Here is a 16,882-nt window from a genome sequence, read left to right on the forward strand (position 1 = left end):
AGGGTTTGTTCACCAACTTCAATAGCAGCTATGGCGGGGTTTGGCTATGTTTGGCGATGTTCTATTTAAAAACTCGATAATTTTCCACTCTTTTTTTAGAATTGTTGCCAGCATGGTGAATTTCCTTTTCATAATACTCTTATTTAGCGTTTTTAAGAAGCCTACTCAAAATATTTGAGTAGCACTTGTAAGGAGTCACCAGGGTCAAATTAAATGGCTCTTTTTTGTTTTTTAATAAAGATTATCTTGTCTGTGCACGCATTTGAGAAGATTGTCAGTCATCCACACACAACGAGGTAAAGCGAACCTTTTCTTATTCGTGGTTATTGTGGTTAATTCGGAAGCAGTGTTAGAAATTAGATTACAGAACAATTCAAAGGCAATTACTGGATTTTTTTGCAACATTAGCGGGTTCCAATTAACATTGGCGATTTTTGTAACAAATGAAGTTTTGTCGATATTTTTTTCTTTTAACATGCATGTCCTGAATAATCATATTGCAATTTATACGCACAAATTTTGGATAATGATCAGTTAATCAAACTTAATGACATTAGATGCGGTAGTAATCATGAGTTTCGACAATGCGTGGTCAAGTAGTGTATCCGGACCATTAATATTCCGTTGAGTAGGTACAGTTACAAGTGATTCGAGGCCATGTCCGTTCAAGGTATCTGTATAAGTAGTCTATGATGAACTGTGAACATCTAAAAAGTTAATATTGATGTCACCCATAATAATGATGTTTTTATGTTTTAGCGATAGAGTGGGCAAAACATGGTTTAGTTCTAAACAAAAGTCATTAATCGATGACGAAGGCGACCAATATAATATAATATATATAATATAATATATATAATATATTATTACGATACCCAAGAGACAAGCCCCGCGAGAACGACAACGAAGTGGGTCGGTGCCTTTGGCGCGAGCGAATGTCGGCCTGGCGCTCTGGCTCCAGTCAAGTGTAAATAGCCTGTAAATAGCCTCTTTCGTCTGTGTCTTTCTACACGTAACATTCTGGTGGAGGTGAGTGATCCCCGTCCTCGCCACGGAACTCCGGAGTGGTCGGTGCATCGAGCTTGTCACCATGCTTCCCGGTGACGAGCCCGCCCTTGCAATGGCTTCGGCTGGTCCGACTGCTGCAATCGTCACGGTCGCCCAACATCGCGACCCTGGTGTTTTCTCTGGCCCGGAGGGACAGGGCATTGACGAATGGATCAAGCTATATGAACATGCCAGTGCTAATAACAGGTGGGACGGGGAGCTTCGCTAATAACATTGTGCTTGCCAACGTCATCTTTTATCTCGGCAGCACCCCACGCATGTTGTACCAGACACATGACGACGAGATCAGCAGTTGGGACTCTTTCAAAGAAAAGCTACGGGAACTGTTCTGAGACCCCAATGGCCGCAAGGTTGCCGCGAGAAAGGCTCTTATGTCTCGCGTTCAGACATCTACAGAGCCGTACGTTTCATACATCCTCGACGTCTTGGCTCTATGCCGCAAAGCTAACGATGTTATGTCTGAAGCTGATAAAGTGTCAAACATTCTAAAAGGCATCGCCGACGACGCTTTCAATTTGCTTGTTTTCGGCAACGTCTAGACAATCGACGCCATCATTAAAGAATGCCGTCGCCTTGAACAAGCTAAGAGCCGCTGTATCACACACCACATCACGCGGCTACTCAACACTGCTGCTACGTCGACATGTGAGGGTCGACCGCGTCAGGCCACCACCTGTGACGACGTCACCCGTATTGTTCGCTGCAAGCTCGAGGCCGCCTGTTTGCCAGCTTTCTCCGCGACGCCTCCCGATCTGCCAGCAACCACGATTGCCATGATTCAGGCCGTAGTCAAACAGGAATTTGAGAACATGGGTCTGAACTCCGTGTGTTCAACATCTCAACCCAGCGTTTCCCAGTTCTGTACCGGCCCTCCTCATCCCCGACAGTCCTTTTCAGCCACATCTCGCCGCAACCCGTCTGAATGGCGTACCCCTGATGACCGACCAATCTGCTTCCACTGCTGTCGCATCAGCCACATCGCTCGTCACTGCCGCAACTGATGGCCACCGGCTTCTCGGACATACGCCGCCACAAATTCCCGCACCTTTGGAGCTTCTGTTCCCTGTGCCACCCGCCATGAACCCACTGCCACTGATGCCCCTGCTCCGAATTTTCGCTACAGCTGCTCGCCCTCACCTCGACGCCATTAGTCTCGTTCGCCCCAACCCCGCCGCTTCTCTTCGCCGCCTATCGCCTCCCGGACCCAGCCGGAAAACTAGGCACTGCAGCTTCTGAAGGTTCTGGAGGTCCGCGTTGTGGATGGCGGTACTGTGCCTATCATCGGCGTGTGTACGGCACGCGTCAGCATCACCGGCCGCCACACTCCTGTACTCTTCACCGTGATTGCTCATTGCCCCCACGACCTAATTCTCGGCCTCGACTTCTTCTCCGCGCATTCTGCCCTTATTGACTGCTCTGCCAGTACCCTTCGCCTTGAGTTGCCGATTCTCGCAGAACCTTCTGACGCCCCCCCAGTGTCGTTTACGCCCCACCGGCTTTCTTCGCTTTCCACCAAAGTCAATAGCCTTTATTGAACTGTTGTCTTCCCCACCATTTCCTGATGGCGAGTACCTCGTCACTCCTCTGCCCGACATTCCACTACATTATGACGTTACTGTGCCTCACACTATACTCACTATTACTGTGAACCGCACTCGCATACCTATCTTTAACTTTGGATTGGTTAAGCAAATTGCAAATGTTGATTGTCTCGGCGACCATCATGTGGCAGCATTATAAACCGATGGTTCTGGCGAGCTTCGCTGGCCCCTCGCGCCAGCCTCAGGCGCCGATTCCAACATAAAGAAAATGGCTGCGACGGACCTGTCCTCTGCCCAGGCTGAAGACCTTTGCCAAGTATTATCGTCCTACCCGACGGAACTGTCCTCTGCCCAGGCTGAAGACCTTTGCCAAGTATTATCGTCCTACCAAGATATTTTCGACTTCGACGATCGCCTTTTAGGCCGGTGCACGCGGTCAAGCATCGGATTCTTACTAGCGATGCTGCGCGTATTCACCGACAACCGTATTGAGTTTCTGCCTCGGAATGCCGAGTAATTCACAGTGAAGTGAACAAAATGTTAGATAAAAACATTATTGAACCTTCTACGAGTCCCTGGGCATCACCTGTGATGTCGGTTTAGAAGAAGGACGGCACATGGCGCTTCTGTGTAGACTACCGTGATCTCAACAACATTATTAAGAAGGATGTCTACCCGCTCCCACGTATAGACGATGCCCTTGACTGCCTCCACGGTTCCAGCTATTTCTCTTCTATTGATCTTCGATCTGGATACTGGCAGACTGCTGTTGACAATATGGACAGAGAAAAAAAACATGTTCATCACGCCTGATGGCCTATACCAATTTAAAGTAATGCCGTTTGGATTATGCAACGCCCCTGCCACCTTTGAGCGTATGATGGACTCCTTGCTCCAAGGTTTCAAATGGTCCACATGCCTCTGCTACCTCGACGACGTCATTGTCTTCTTGCTAACGTTCGACACTCACCTTGAGCATCAAACAACTATACTTGATGTATTTCGAAAGGCAAAGCTGCAACTTAACTCGTCCAAATGCTGTTTTGGCCACCGTCAAATTATGCTTCTGGGCCATCTCGTTGACGCTTCCGGAGTACAGCCTGATCCCGACAAAACTCGTGCTGTCCGAGACTTTCCAGTTCCGAAGACAGCCGCAGACATCCGAAGTTTTGTAGGACTATGCTCGTACTTTCGTCATTTTGTTCCAGATTTTGCGACAATTGCTAGACCCCTCACGAATCTTTTGAAGAAAGGCGTACAATTTTGTGGGGCACTGGAGAGGCCGCCGTCACTCTTCTAACCTCACCACCCTTTCTCGCCCACTTCGACCCTGATGCCCCTACAGAATTGCGTACAGATACCAGCGGTCATGGCGTAGGTGCCGTCTTAGCCCAGCGTCAGCATGGCCAGGATCACGTTATTGCTTATGCAAGCCGCCTCCTAGCACCATCGGCACGCAACTATTCCATTACAGAACGAGAATGCCTTGCTGCAGTCTGGGCGGTTGCGAAGTATCCTCCTTGCCTTTACGGTCGCCCTTTTTTCGTAGTCACTGACCATCATGCTCTCTGCTGGCTCTCTTCGTTAAAAGATCCTACAGATCCTACGGCTTGGTCGATGGGCTTTGAGGCTACAAGAATTTTCATATTCCATGGTGTACAAGTCTGGCCGCCCGCACCAAGATGCTGACAGCTTGTTGCGTTACCCTGTTGACGACTCTGACTCCTCCAATATTACCAGTGCTGCTTGCGTATTCTCTGTATCACAGCTGCTTCATTTCGCCGACGAGCAACATCGTGACGCCTACATCAGAGCACTCATTGACAGTTTTGAGCACTCTCCCTCCGATGCTACTCTACACCTCTTCGTCCTCCGCGACGGTACTCTGTACCATCGTAACCTTCATCCGGTCCGCTCTGAGTTCCTACTTGTCATACCTAAACACCTCCGCTCAACCATTCTAGAAGAGCTTCACGATGCACCAATGGCAGGACACCTCGGCGTATCTTGAACCTATGACCGTGTACGTCGCCGTTTTTTCTGGCCGGCTCCGTACGACGTTACATCGCCACTTGTGAACTTTGCCAACGACGCAAGAAGCCTTCGCAGCTCCCGTCTGGTTACCTGCAGCGGCTCGACATCCCTGCCGAACCCTTCCATTGTGTTGGCTTAGACGTTCTCGGCCCATTTCCAGAATCTACATCAGGAAACAAGTGGGTAGCAGTCGCGGCTGACTATGCGATCCGCTACGCCGTAACCCGCGCTCTTCCGACCAGTTGCGCAACTGATGTTGCGAATAGACATGATATCGTTTTGATGCATGGTGCTCCGCATCAATTTCTAACAGACCGTGGCCGTACGTTTTTGGCCAAGGCCATTGACGACATCATGCGGGCCTGCTCCATACAGCATAAATTTACCACCTCCTACCACCCTTAAACGAGCGGCCTCACTGAGTGTTTGAACCGCACACTTACCGATATGCTATCGAAATACACCTGACAGGCCGCCATTGGAATATGAACCTGGCAACGTTTAACGCTAGAATGTTATCTAGTGAGGCGAGTCTAGCAGTGCTATTGGAGGAATTAGAGGGCAGTAAATGGGATATAATAGGGCTTAGTGAAGTTAGGAGGCCAAAAGAAGCATATACAGTGCTAAAAGGCGGGCACGTCCTGTGCTACTGGGGCTTAGCGGAGAGAAGAGAACTAGGAGTTGGATTCCTGATTAATAAGAATATAGCTGGTAACATACAGGAATTCTATAGCATTAACGAGAGGGTGGCAGGTCTTGTTGTGAAACTTAATAAGATGTACAAAATGAAGGTCGTAGAGGTCTACGCCCCTACATACAGTCATATTGACCAGGAAGTCGAAAGCTTCTATGAAGACGTGGAATCGGCACTATACTATACTGATACACTATACTGATGGGCGACTTTAATGCCAAGGTAGGCAAGAAGCAGGCTGGAGACAAGGCAGTGGGGGAATATGGCATAGGCACTAGGAATAGCAGGGGAGAGTTATTAGTAGAGTTTGCGGAACAGAATAATATGAGGATGATGAATACCTTCTTCCGCAAGCGGGATAGCCGAAAGTGGACGTGGAGCAGCCCGAACGGCGAGACTAGAAATGAAATAGACTTCATACTCTGCGCTAACCCCGTCATCATACAAGATGTGGACGTGCTCGGCAAGGTGCGCTGCAGTGACCACAGGATGGTAAGAACTCGAATTAGCCTAGACCTGAGGAGGGAACGGAAGAAACTGGTGCATAAGAAGCCGAATAATAAGTTAGCAGTAAGAGGGAAAATAGAGGAATTCCAGATCAAGCTACAGAACGGGTATTCGGCTTTAACTCAGGAAGAGGACCTTAGTGTTGAAGCAATGCACGACAATCTTGTGGCCATCATTAAGGAGTGTGCAATGGAAGTCGGTGGTAACTCCGTTAGGCAGGATACCAGCAAACTATCGCAGGAGACGAAAGATCTGATCAAGAAACGCCAATGTATGAAAGCCTCTAACCCTACAGCTAGAATAGAACTGGCAGAACTTTCGAAGTTAATCAACAAGCGTAAGACAGCTGACATAAGGAAGTATAATATGGATAGAATTGAACATGCTCTCAGGAACGGAGGAAGCCTAAAAACAGTGAAGAAGAAACTAGGAATTGGCAAGAATCAGATGTGCGCGTTAAGAGACAAAGCCGGCAATATCATTACTAATATGGATGAGATCGTTCAAGTGGCTGAGGAGTTCTATAGAGATTTATACAGTACCAGTGGCCCCCACGACGATAATGGAAGAGAGAATAGTCTAGAGGAATTTGAAATCCTAGAAGTAACGTCGGAAGAAGTAAAGAAAGCCTTGGGAGCTATGCAAAGGAAGAAGGCAGCTAGCTGGGGAGGATCAGGTAGCAGCAGATTTGTTGAAGGATGGTGGGCAGATTGTTCTAAAAAAACTGGCCACCCTCTACACGCAATGCCTCATGACTTTGAGCATACCGGAATCTTGGAAGAACGCTAACATAATCCTAATTCATAAGAAAGGGGATGCCAAAGACCTGAAAAATTAGACCGATCAGCTTACTGCCCGTTGCCAACAAAATATTTACTAAGGTAATTGCAAATAGAATCAGGAACACCTTAGACTTCCGTTAACCGAAGAACCAGGAAGGATTATATAAAGGCTACTCAACTATAGACCATATTCACATTATCAATCAGGTGATAGGGAAATGTGCGAAATATAACCAACCCTTATATATAGCATTCAATGATTACGAGAAAGCGTTTGATTCAGTCGAAAACTCAGCAGTCATGGAGACATTACGGAACCAGGGTGTAGACGAGCCGTATGTAAAAATACTGAAAGATATCTATAGCGCCTCCACGGCCACCGTAGTCCTCCATAAAGCAAGCAACAAAATTTCAATAAAGAAAGGAGTCAGGCAGGGAGATACGATTTCTCCAATGCTATTCACAGCGTGTTTACAGGAGGTATTCAGAGACCTGGATTGGGAAGAATTGGGGATAAAAGGTAATGGAGAATACCTTAGTAACTTGCGATTCGCTGATGATATCGCCTTGCTTAGTAACTCAGGGGACCAATTGCAATGCATGCTCACTGACCTGGAGAGGCAAAGCAGAAGAGTGGGTCTAAAAATTAATCTGCAGAAAACTAAAGTAATGTTGAACAGTCTCAGAAGAGAGCAGCAATTTACAATAGGCAGCGAGGCACTGGAAGTCGTAAGGGAATACATCTACTTAGGGCAGGTAGTAACGGCGGATCTGGATCATGAGACGGAAATAAGCAGAAGAATAAGAATTGGCTGGGGTGCGTTTGGCAGGCATTCTCAGATCATGAACAGCAGGTTGCCATTATCCCTCAAGAGAAAAGTATATGATAGCTGCGTCTTAGCAGTACTCACGTACGGGGAGAAACCTGGAGGCTTACGAAAACGGTTCTACTCAAATTGAGGACGACGCAACGAGCTATGGAAAGAAGAATGATAGGTGTAACGTTAAGGGATAAGAAAAGAGCAGATTGGGTGAGGGAACAAACGCGGGTAAATGACATCTTAGTTGAAATCAAGAAAAGAAATGGGCATAGGCAGGACATGTAATGAGGAGGGAAGATAACCGATGGTCATTAAGGGTTATGGACTGGATCCCAAGGGAAGGGAAGCGTAGCAGGGGACGGCAGAAAGTTAGGTGGACGGATGAGATTAAGAAGTTTGCAGGGATGGCATGGCCACAATTAGTACATGACCGGGGTTGTTGGAGAAGTATGGGAGAGGCCTTTGCCCTGCAGTGAGCGTAACCAGGCTGATGATGATGATGATGATGATTGAAATACGTTTCGGACGACCACCGTGACTGGGACCTGGCTCTGCCTTACATTACCTTTGCGTACAACTCTTCCCGTCTCGAAACTGCTGGCTTTTCCCCATTTTACCTCTTGTATGGCTGAGAACCAAGCTACTACTAGACACTGCTTCCGTCCACCACAGCTTCAACTAGCGCTAATGCCTGTGATGGAAGCGCCCGTGCTGACCATGCTCGTCAACTGGTGCGCGTTCGTCTACAAGTGTCTCAAAGTAAACAGAAGCAACTCTACGACCTCTGTTACCGTGATGTCCATTTTGTGCCCGGCACCCTCGTGTGGCTTTGGTCACTATCGCGTAAAGTTGGCCTTTGTGAGAAACTGCTTTCCTGTTATACAGGCCCATATTGCGTGCTCCGCCAAGTGACCGATGTCACCTATGAAATTGTTCTCGCCGCGCCCAGTACGTCCTCCGCTGTGACAACCAGTGACATTGTCCACGTTGCCTGACTCAAGCCCTACAACTCTCCATGCGCCTTGGATCTCCAAGCACCGTGACGGCGCTTTAACTGCCGGGGGGTAGTATTACGATATTACAATACCCAAGAGACGAGCCGCCGCGAGAACGACGACGAAGTGGGTCGGTGCCTTTGGTGCGAGCGAATGTCGGCCTGGCACTCTGGCTCCAGTGAAGTGTAAATAGCCTGTAAATAGCCTCTTTTGTCTGTGTCTTTCTACATGTAACAGTATATATATATATAGTATATAATATAATATGACGGAAGGCGATAATTAAATAGAACCAACCACTAAATTTTTGGCATCAATATCGAGAAATGATGCATTCAGCTCAATCCATACTGATTTGCAATTTATTTAATTGTTAACTCCCGACGCCTGGAATATTCTAACTATGATGAGATGAAAACAGCTACGCCACCGTGACTGCTGTCACTCTGGTGACAGTATTCTGGTGTATAAGATGAAAAAGAGTACAAGTTGTTATCAGCCTCGCTAAGCCAGGTTTCACTTACACATATGATTGAGAAGTGATGTTGACGCGATGATAGGGAATTATAAATGTCATCAAAACGTTTCCGTAAGCTGCATGCATTAAGATGTACGAAGGATCGGCAAGAAGGTTTAAGATAAGAATCTAGTTCAGGTGGTATAAAGTATGAAGCCATGAAGGGTCTGTTGAGGACAAATTTAGGTTAAGGTTAATTTAGGTTAAGAGATAACAGAGAGGTCCACTTCACAGTTAATGCGGTGAACTCGGCTGTCTTCGGACTTGCGTGCACTGATTGCGTGCACAATTTTTAGTCCAGAGGAAATGCCATCCTTTTTCTTTCTTGAGCGCTAAGGCCTAAGCAAACAGCCTCTTGTTGTCAGGTGTAAGGTGTTTGTTAATGAAGATGGCCCCCGCGTTCTCTCCAGCGAAACCAAGACTGCCGGTATCCATCCTGACCTTGCGAGCCTTTGCCAGAAAATAGTTTTTTTAGAGAGCAAAACCTGGCAATAATACTTTGATGACCTGATTTAGTGGGCACACGATGCACTATCCCGATCTTTACTGGAGGAAGAAAGCATGCCGCCTTATCGGCAATGGCAGTTACAATAGAAATGCAGTCTTCATCCTTTGTAAATGGTATTTCTTTGATCTCAACATTGTTGATTCTGGAATATTGTTCCATCTCGGCTAGCCTTCTTTTAAGGGCTTCATTTTCTGATTTCAGAGCCTTGTTTGATGCCAATAACTCAGCTTGCTGGGTACGCGTGTTCTCGACAATTTCATTTAGCATGGTCAGACTGCCATCCATGCCAGAAACTTGGGTACGGAGGATGCTGTTATCCAGTCCAGCTTCCTGCAGCTTCCCTTTCACGTCGGAAACAAGTTTCTCGACCAGCTTTTGTAATCTATCTTGAAATTGCGCCTCGAGATCATCGAGTCGCTTGGCCAACTCAGCATTGGTAGGCATAACGGAAGAGCAACTTGAAAAACAATAGAGTAAGAAACACCAATACAGCAGCAGCAGCAGCAATTGCGGTAACAAATACTCTTATGCTATCTCAAGGGGAAATAAGTACCAATCTGTGAAACGTGGAAGAATGGTTTAGCAAGCGCACACTTGGACCGCAACCGCTGCCGCTTTGATGCTGGTGTCCATCCAATGGAAGCTTTTAAGGCCACAAATGGTCTGGCACAGGTGCTCTGGATGTGATCCCGTCACCATGTAGCGGGGCTTGGGCACACCTGGAGGAGCAGCGCTCACACTTACGTGCAATATGGCGCAGCAAACAGCTTCACCAGCAGATGATAGCCCAGGGCCGTAGAAATTCTGCGAAACGTGGAAGAATGGTTTAGCAAGCGCAGACTTAGACCGCAACTGCTGCCGCTTTGATTCTACCCACCTGATAAGTCCTAATTAGACCTAATTAGACAATGATTGGACCAACGATACTGATCGATTTATCAGGTGGGTAGAATTAAACAAGATGCAGAAAAAAATGCCAAAACACAGCACTGATTCATTTGACAGTATTAGCCAGAGTTCAACATTCCCCTGAATTAAATTTACGCCCACTTTCTATGTGTTCAAAGTGTAAAACTAACATAAAAATGACACTAATGCTCCTAAAAAAATACAAATCCAATGTGCACCCAACTTTTTAGCAAGAAAAATGGGAAAAGGTGTAATATGTGTTGTACAATGGCGACCGGTTTTCTAAAATCAGCTTCACTCCACAATATTTAATGTCAGCTTCGCTGCAGTGCATTCGTGCTATGTGGTAAAGCATACAAATGCTGTGGATGCGGTTTTGGTTTTGTATTCAATTGCGCCATGCTGGCAGCAGGGTGTCTACCAACCAAGAAAACCGGAAATTCTCAGGGATTTTGAATAGTCTGGAAAAAATCAGGGAAAACTTAGGGAAATTTGTGCTTCAATCGACGAAAATTAGCTGTCATTTTATTGAAAGGGAACAAAAGTCACCCTATTGCTGGCTCATGTAAAAGAGAGGAATAGTAAAGAATTGTCTTTGACGCCGTGTTGTCGGCTGGAGGAGTTGCCAGTGTACAGTCGACCGATTTTCCGGACGGCCGTTTTTTTGTGAAATGCCCGATAATGCGGACGATCTCGCGGGTCCACCACATGCCCCTTAGTGTCAATATATAAGAACGTCTGTAATTTTGGACGCATGAACCCTTCGCTATCGCAAGAACCCTTCGCTGCCCGATTTTTCAGACTTTTTTTGCCGTGATCGTAGGTCGGAAACAGCATTAATCAAAGCCCCCATCGCTGCTGTTTTGATTACTTGGCCGCCTTGAATCGGTGCTCTTGCACACAGATCCGCTGGCAGCCATAGCCGCCACTGCGGCAACGCTAGGCTTAGCTGCTTCGACGTTCGCTATTAAGGTTCTTGCCGTTGGGTGCCGTGTTTTTCATTGAAAGAATTTGCCGTTGTCAGTAATGGCACCGACTCCGCCTCTGTAATCCTCGCGATTGGCTTCGAAGCTTAGAAAGCAGGGCGCATTGCACAATGCTGGTTTCCAAAAGGCAGCTTTGCTTCAGCATTGGGATATTACGCAAAGAAGCGTACGTGAAGTATTGCGGCGAAGCTTAACCAGTGTGGGAAAGGACAATTGTCACGGCCGACTCAGTACATATTCCATAATTATGCATGTGTCTAGCTGCCATCTCCTGTCACAGTAAGAGCACTGATATGCCTAGTAAGTGTACTAGCAGGCCTTCAGAGCTTTATCGCACGTGCCTGTGAGGATTTGAGCCCTTAAGGGCCGTAAAAGACATGCATTCATTTTTTCGGACTGCCCGATTTGATTTTTTGGATGTTTTTGTGGCCCTTAAGGAGTACGAAAAATCGGACATTGACTGTACAACTGACCAAGAAGGTGCTTCAAATGGTCTCTGGGGCAAACGCTGTGGCAGAACGATGACAAGAACAGCAATGACCTTCGCATTGAGGAATGATCAGGAAAGAACTGTGCCGCCTCTTATTTGAAGGAGCTTAAGCTCAAAAAGCGAAGTGTTGGCTGACGCAAAGATGCAGATGACCCTCATCCAAACCAAAATAAACTATTGAAAGCAGTGAAACACAAAACGGAAGCAATGTACATGGGCTAAAAGCATGTGATGACAGTTGAGGTTGACTTTTCAACTGCTGAGAAAATCTCACTTGTGGCAAGATTCGAGCCTAATACCTATGATCTTGCTATCACTTGATAGAAATAGCTGATTTTTGAAAATATTTGCTTCTGTATGCATCTCTTTTTATTTGTGTTTGAAAATGTTCGACTCGATTTACAATGGACTTTATCATTTTTCTTTTTTGTAGCTATCTTATTTTCTGTGCATTTATTATCCCCTACCTTCAGTTTTCTATTTTGAATAAGATAAACACTACTCCTTGCTATTCAAACTGAATTAAGTTCTTTTTTTTTTAAATGCTTACTTGAGTGTGACAGCATTGGGCGACATGGTGTCAGCCTGTCTTGACATAAAATAAAGTTCTGTGTCGCTCAGAGAAAACCTGGAAAACTCAGGGAAATTGAAAATGTGAACTTGGTAGACACCCCGAGGCAGTTTCCGGCCCAATTTTCTTGAAAAAAAGAAGTGCACATAGCATAATCATACATTGCGACATAAAGCTAACAGACAATGAAGCCACAGAAAGCATAATAATAATATTTGGGGTTTTACGTGCCAAAACCACTTTCTGATTATGAGGCACGCCGTAGTGGAGGACTCCGGAAATTTTGACCACCTGGGGTTCTTTAACGTGCACCTAAATCTAAGCACACGGGTGTTTTCGCATTTCGCCCCCATCGAAATGCGGCCGCCATGGCCGGGATTCGATCCCGCGACCTCGTGCTCAGCAGCCCAACACCATAGCCACTGAGCAACCACGGCGGGTGCCACAGAAAGCATAGGGGAAATTAACTCTGGTGAAATTGAAATGTATAAAATAATGAAAAAAAAAAGGGAAATGAAAATGGAAAATAACCGGTTGCTGTTGGGAGCTCGGGATGCGGAGGTTGTAGGTTCAGCTCCCATCGGCGCCAAGTTATCTTTTCATCTATCTTCATTTCTCTTTTGATTATTTTCTACAATTTCAACCTGACCTAATTTCTCCCATGCTTTCCATGGCTTCTTTGTCTGTTGGCTTTATGTGGTCATGATTAACAAAAATCGAGCTCTTCGGTTTCTATTCTTCTCTCATTCATTCATATCAAGGGTCTAGAATCTGGCAGATGTGATGTTATTAGGTATAGCATACGAGGGTTTCTTTTAGCCACGTGCCTGTTCTCCTAGTTCATGTGTTACGTGACGCCATCGGGCAGTAAAGGATGTTCCACATCTGCCCACCGTGGCCCTGAGTGGCATTGGCTAACACTCCCAGGGCTAGATGTAGTATCATGAATACATAAATATCATGTTTAGTGTGAAGACGCATAAGCCCAAGGGCCCATTAAAGATAATAGTTTCAGAAGCAGGGTCATGGCAAAAAAAGTTTGCTCTTTTCTTGAGGGAAAAACTCAAAATTATTCATATTGACAACCCATTTTTGGTTAAAAGCTCTGAAAAAATCATAGATTTCCTGAAAGAAAATTCTGGCAAAAGCATATCAGCTTGCTCCTTTGACATAAAGGACTTTTACTGCTCCTTGCCTCAAAAGAAACTAATAGCATGCGTAGAAGAGTGCATCGACGTGTATGGCGTGGTTGCATTTCAAAATTCAGCCGGTTTATTGGTTCAGGCTTTTTTAGATGCTTAATTGCTACCTTCACTCGACGTATGTAGCATGGAATGACTAAATATTCATTCAAAAGCAGGGTGTCTGCATCAGTTCATGTTTGGCACCTATACTAAGTGACATTTACTAGCCCACCATAACAAAAACCTGTCGCATATTTTGTCGGAATGCAGGGTGGTTAAAGTTGTGAGGTACGTTGATGACTATCTAGTCGTTTTCGAACCAGATGCACATTCTACAGTAGACAAGCTTTACGAAGTTTTTTCTGCAGGCCTTAGGCCACTTACTCTCACGCTTGAGGAGCAAACTGATAACATGCTGCGTTTCTTAGATATTCAGCTCGAGTTCATGGAACGGCACACGTGTTGGGAGTATAAACCCAGGGCAGCCCGCCCACTCGAAGCTCGTCAAGAGGAGCAATGCCAACTTGTGCTTTGGAAATGCATTAAAGAAATCTTGCCACCATAAGATCTATACGAGTCTTATGGATCAGTTGGGAAGGTTGTCAGCAACAGGGTTTCTAGAGTCAGTGCAGGTTTTGGTCTTAGAAGGGCTGCTAAATTTATGCTTGTCAGACAGCACAGCTCGGGACGTGGCAAATCAATGGACGGAACGCAGAGGGAAGGTAGCACTAGTGGCCTATCTGCAAAAAACGGCACATAGGCTTAAAAAATGGCTAGCCTTGTGAATACAAAGGTGGTCTTTTCAGCGCCAGAAAAACTTGCAAAAATATGTCGGTTAACGGACCCGTATCATAAGCCAGCTGTCGAATGCTCTGTGAATCATCGTAAAGCACCAGTGGGTTGCATAGAAGCTGTTGTTTACAAGCTTCCGCTGTCCTGTGGGGAAAAAAAAAAATACATCGGACAGACAGGAAGGTGTCTTAATGACCGGTTACGAGAACATAGTCTAAACGGGAGAAATAAGCAATACAGTCATCTGTGAACTCACTGTCAGGAATGCAGCTGTGCGCCGGTCTATGGATCCTGCTGTGTTCTTGCGAAGCACTCAGATAAAGATGTGCGAGAGATTACTAAAGCTCAGGCTATCTGTAGGAATAGTGATACGTGTGTTAGCGCCCCTTCCGTCGACTTGTCAGATGAGGAGACGGGTTTTTGAATGGTTAAGAATTTTGGTGATGGGGCGGTCGTTCGCTCTTGCCACCACTCGATGTCCAGCAGCCTCTCCAATCAAGTCCAGCGGCTTAACACAAGTGGCTATCCTGAACAACTGCTGTCATCCTTGGAAGTTTTATTGCAAGAGGCTTGTTCCCCCAAGAAACAGCATGAAGCGGGTGATGTATTAACCAAGACTGTTGCGATCCCGTATATGCATGGTGTGTCCCATCGCATCGAGAAAGCCGCAGGTCGGGCTGGCATAAAGGTCGTGTTCACTGCGCCTAACAAGTTGGGAAGGATGTGCAAAAAATAAATAAATAAATAAATAAATAAACGAAAACCGGAGAACACCTGGACCGTGCAATAAGCAACATGTCGTCAAGCCTGTAGATTGCAGTACCTATGTAGTGTATTCCATTCCCACCTCTTGCGGCTGCACTTACATAGGGCAAACAGGACGCTGTATCAATGAATGTTTGCGTGAGCATGCGCACTGTGTCAAGATTAAGACTGGCAGTAATCTGGCTGTTCATTGTGCCAAGTGTGGCTGTTCTCCACTCCTTGACGACACACATGTGTTGAAAAGGCACAGCAATCAGATGGCCAGAGAAATCTTTGAGGCATTTTCAATGTGTCAGTTAGGAGCCACCTGTGTTAGTTCCCCTTCCATAGCACTTTGTGATGAAGAACTTAAGTTCCTTAGAAGTTAAGCAGTTTGGCCTGTGTCCACCATGTTATGGTTTCTTTTATATTGTTTAATGTTATTGACACATGCGCAGCAGTAGTTGACCGACGATGACTCGCCTTCCCCTCCACTTCTTTCACTCTCTTTATGCCTGTTGCAAATTGTACTAGTGAGGGTTAACCTGCTGTATTCCACACCAATCATTTTCCATCACTCCGGGCTCCCCATCAACTTTCGTGTCTTACAAGCCTCTACAAGTAAGGCTTGTATATTTCAGTCTCTAATTACTAGCTATTTCTCTTTTGTCATATAACAGAAAAGAAATAAAAAAAGGCGTCAACATTGTTGGTGTTGCCACTGTTTTACAAAAACACAAGGGTGAAGTATCTTCATTGTTCATAATGACTGTAGACAAACAAATTATCAAAGCATTGACTAATAATTTGGAAAAAGAACTTGTTAATCTCCCCTGCTTTTCTTTTTGCACTAATTTTCTGCATTTTGAGGTTGGAATACCTTTAGAAGTGGTTTTACTTTTCATGCGGAAATGCCATTAAAGTGTCTGTTGTACCATTGTTTTCTTTGCATAATACTTACCTGTTTGCATTCATTCAGGCTTTGTAATTTAGGGTTGATATACTAAAGTGCACGTGTCTATAGAAAGAAAAAATTGCTGTTCAAGAACTCAAGTTAAGATTGTTGTATGCAGTGATAAATTTAGACAAATTAAAGTGTGCATGTGTTACAAGTTCACTTTGGCATGACTAAATTAACAGAGGTGGCATGTCTACTGTGTTCAAGCAATATATGTTGCACCTATGTTTAAAAAATGATTGCAGGGCAAGAAGAAATTTTCATTGTCGAAAGTGCATACTTACAAATGGTTTGTAAGGAGAGATTGAGTAAACATGACTGCGGAAATGGGTACCAAAGTTCACCTTGGCAATGCTTCACCGTATTTGATTGCGTTGTTTCTTTTTATTTATTTCTTCTACCCAGTGGCTGAACTCTCGAACATTGGCGGCCTTAGATACATCAGAGAATCTGCACGTGCTTGATGTAAGATCACAAGAAGAACTTGAGGTAAGTGCAGTAATTATTTTGTTTTTTTCATTGCAGTTAATGATTGCGCTTTTATGGCTTTCAGATGGGGGTCCCTTATATTCAAGCAGGTTCTATATCTTTAAAAGTGTGGAATGCATCTAAGCTCTTAACGCTTTTTCCAGGTCAGACCTGTAGTACCAGCTTGGCTGGTTTTTGAGTTTCGTGACACTACTGTGTTGGCGCATTCACTTGACTACTGCCATTGTACAGAAGGCAATGTACAATGATGAAGGGCATTATCTGCCACTCACTTTTAGTTATTTCTAAGAAT

At 45.4% G+C, this 16,882-nt stretch overlaps 1 protein-coding gene across 4 annotated transcripts in view; it reads left to right on the forward strand.

The window, feature by feature from the left end:
* Vps8 (vacuolar protein sorting 8) overlaps nt 1-16,882 on the forward strand; it is a 962,017-nt gene that overhangs the window by 294,140 nt on the left and 650,995 nt on the right. For all 4 annotated transcript variants that reach the window (XM_070531351.1, XM_070531354.1, XM_070531353.1 and 1 more), the window contains exon 14: nt 16,507-16,590. In XM_070531351.1, the coding sequence (XP_070387452.1) occupies nt 16,507-16,590 (84 nt within the window). The remainder of the gene's footprint in view (nt 1-16,506; nt 16,591-16,882) is intronic.

This window comes from Dermacentor albipictus, chromosome 1 (genome assembly GCF_038994185.2).
Source record: "Dermacentor albipictus isolate Rhodes 1998 colony chromosome 1, USDA_Dalb.pri_finalv2, whole genome shotgun sequence".
In the NCBI taxonomy this organism is placed as follows: Eukaryota; Metazoa; Arthropoda; class Arachnida; order Ixodida; family Ixodidae; genus Dermacentor; species Dermacentor albipictus.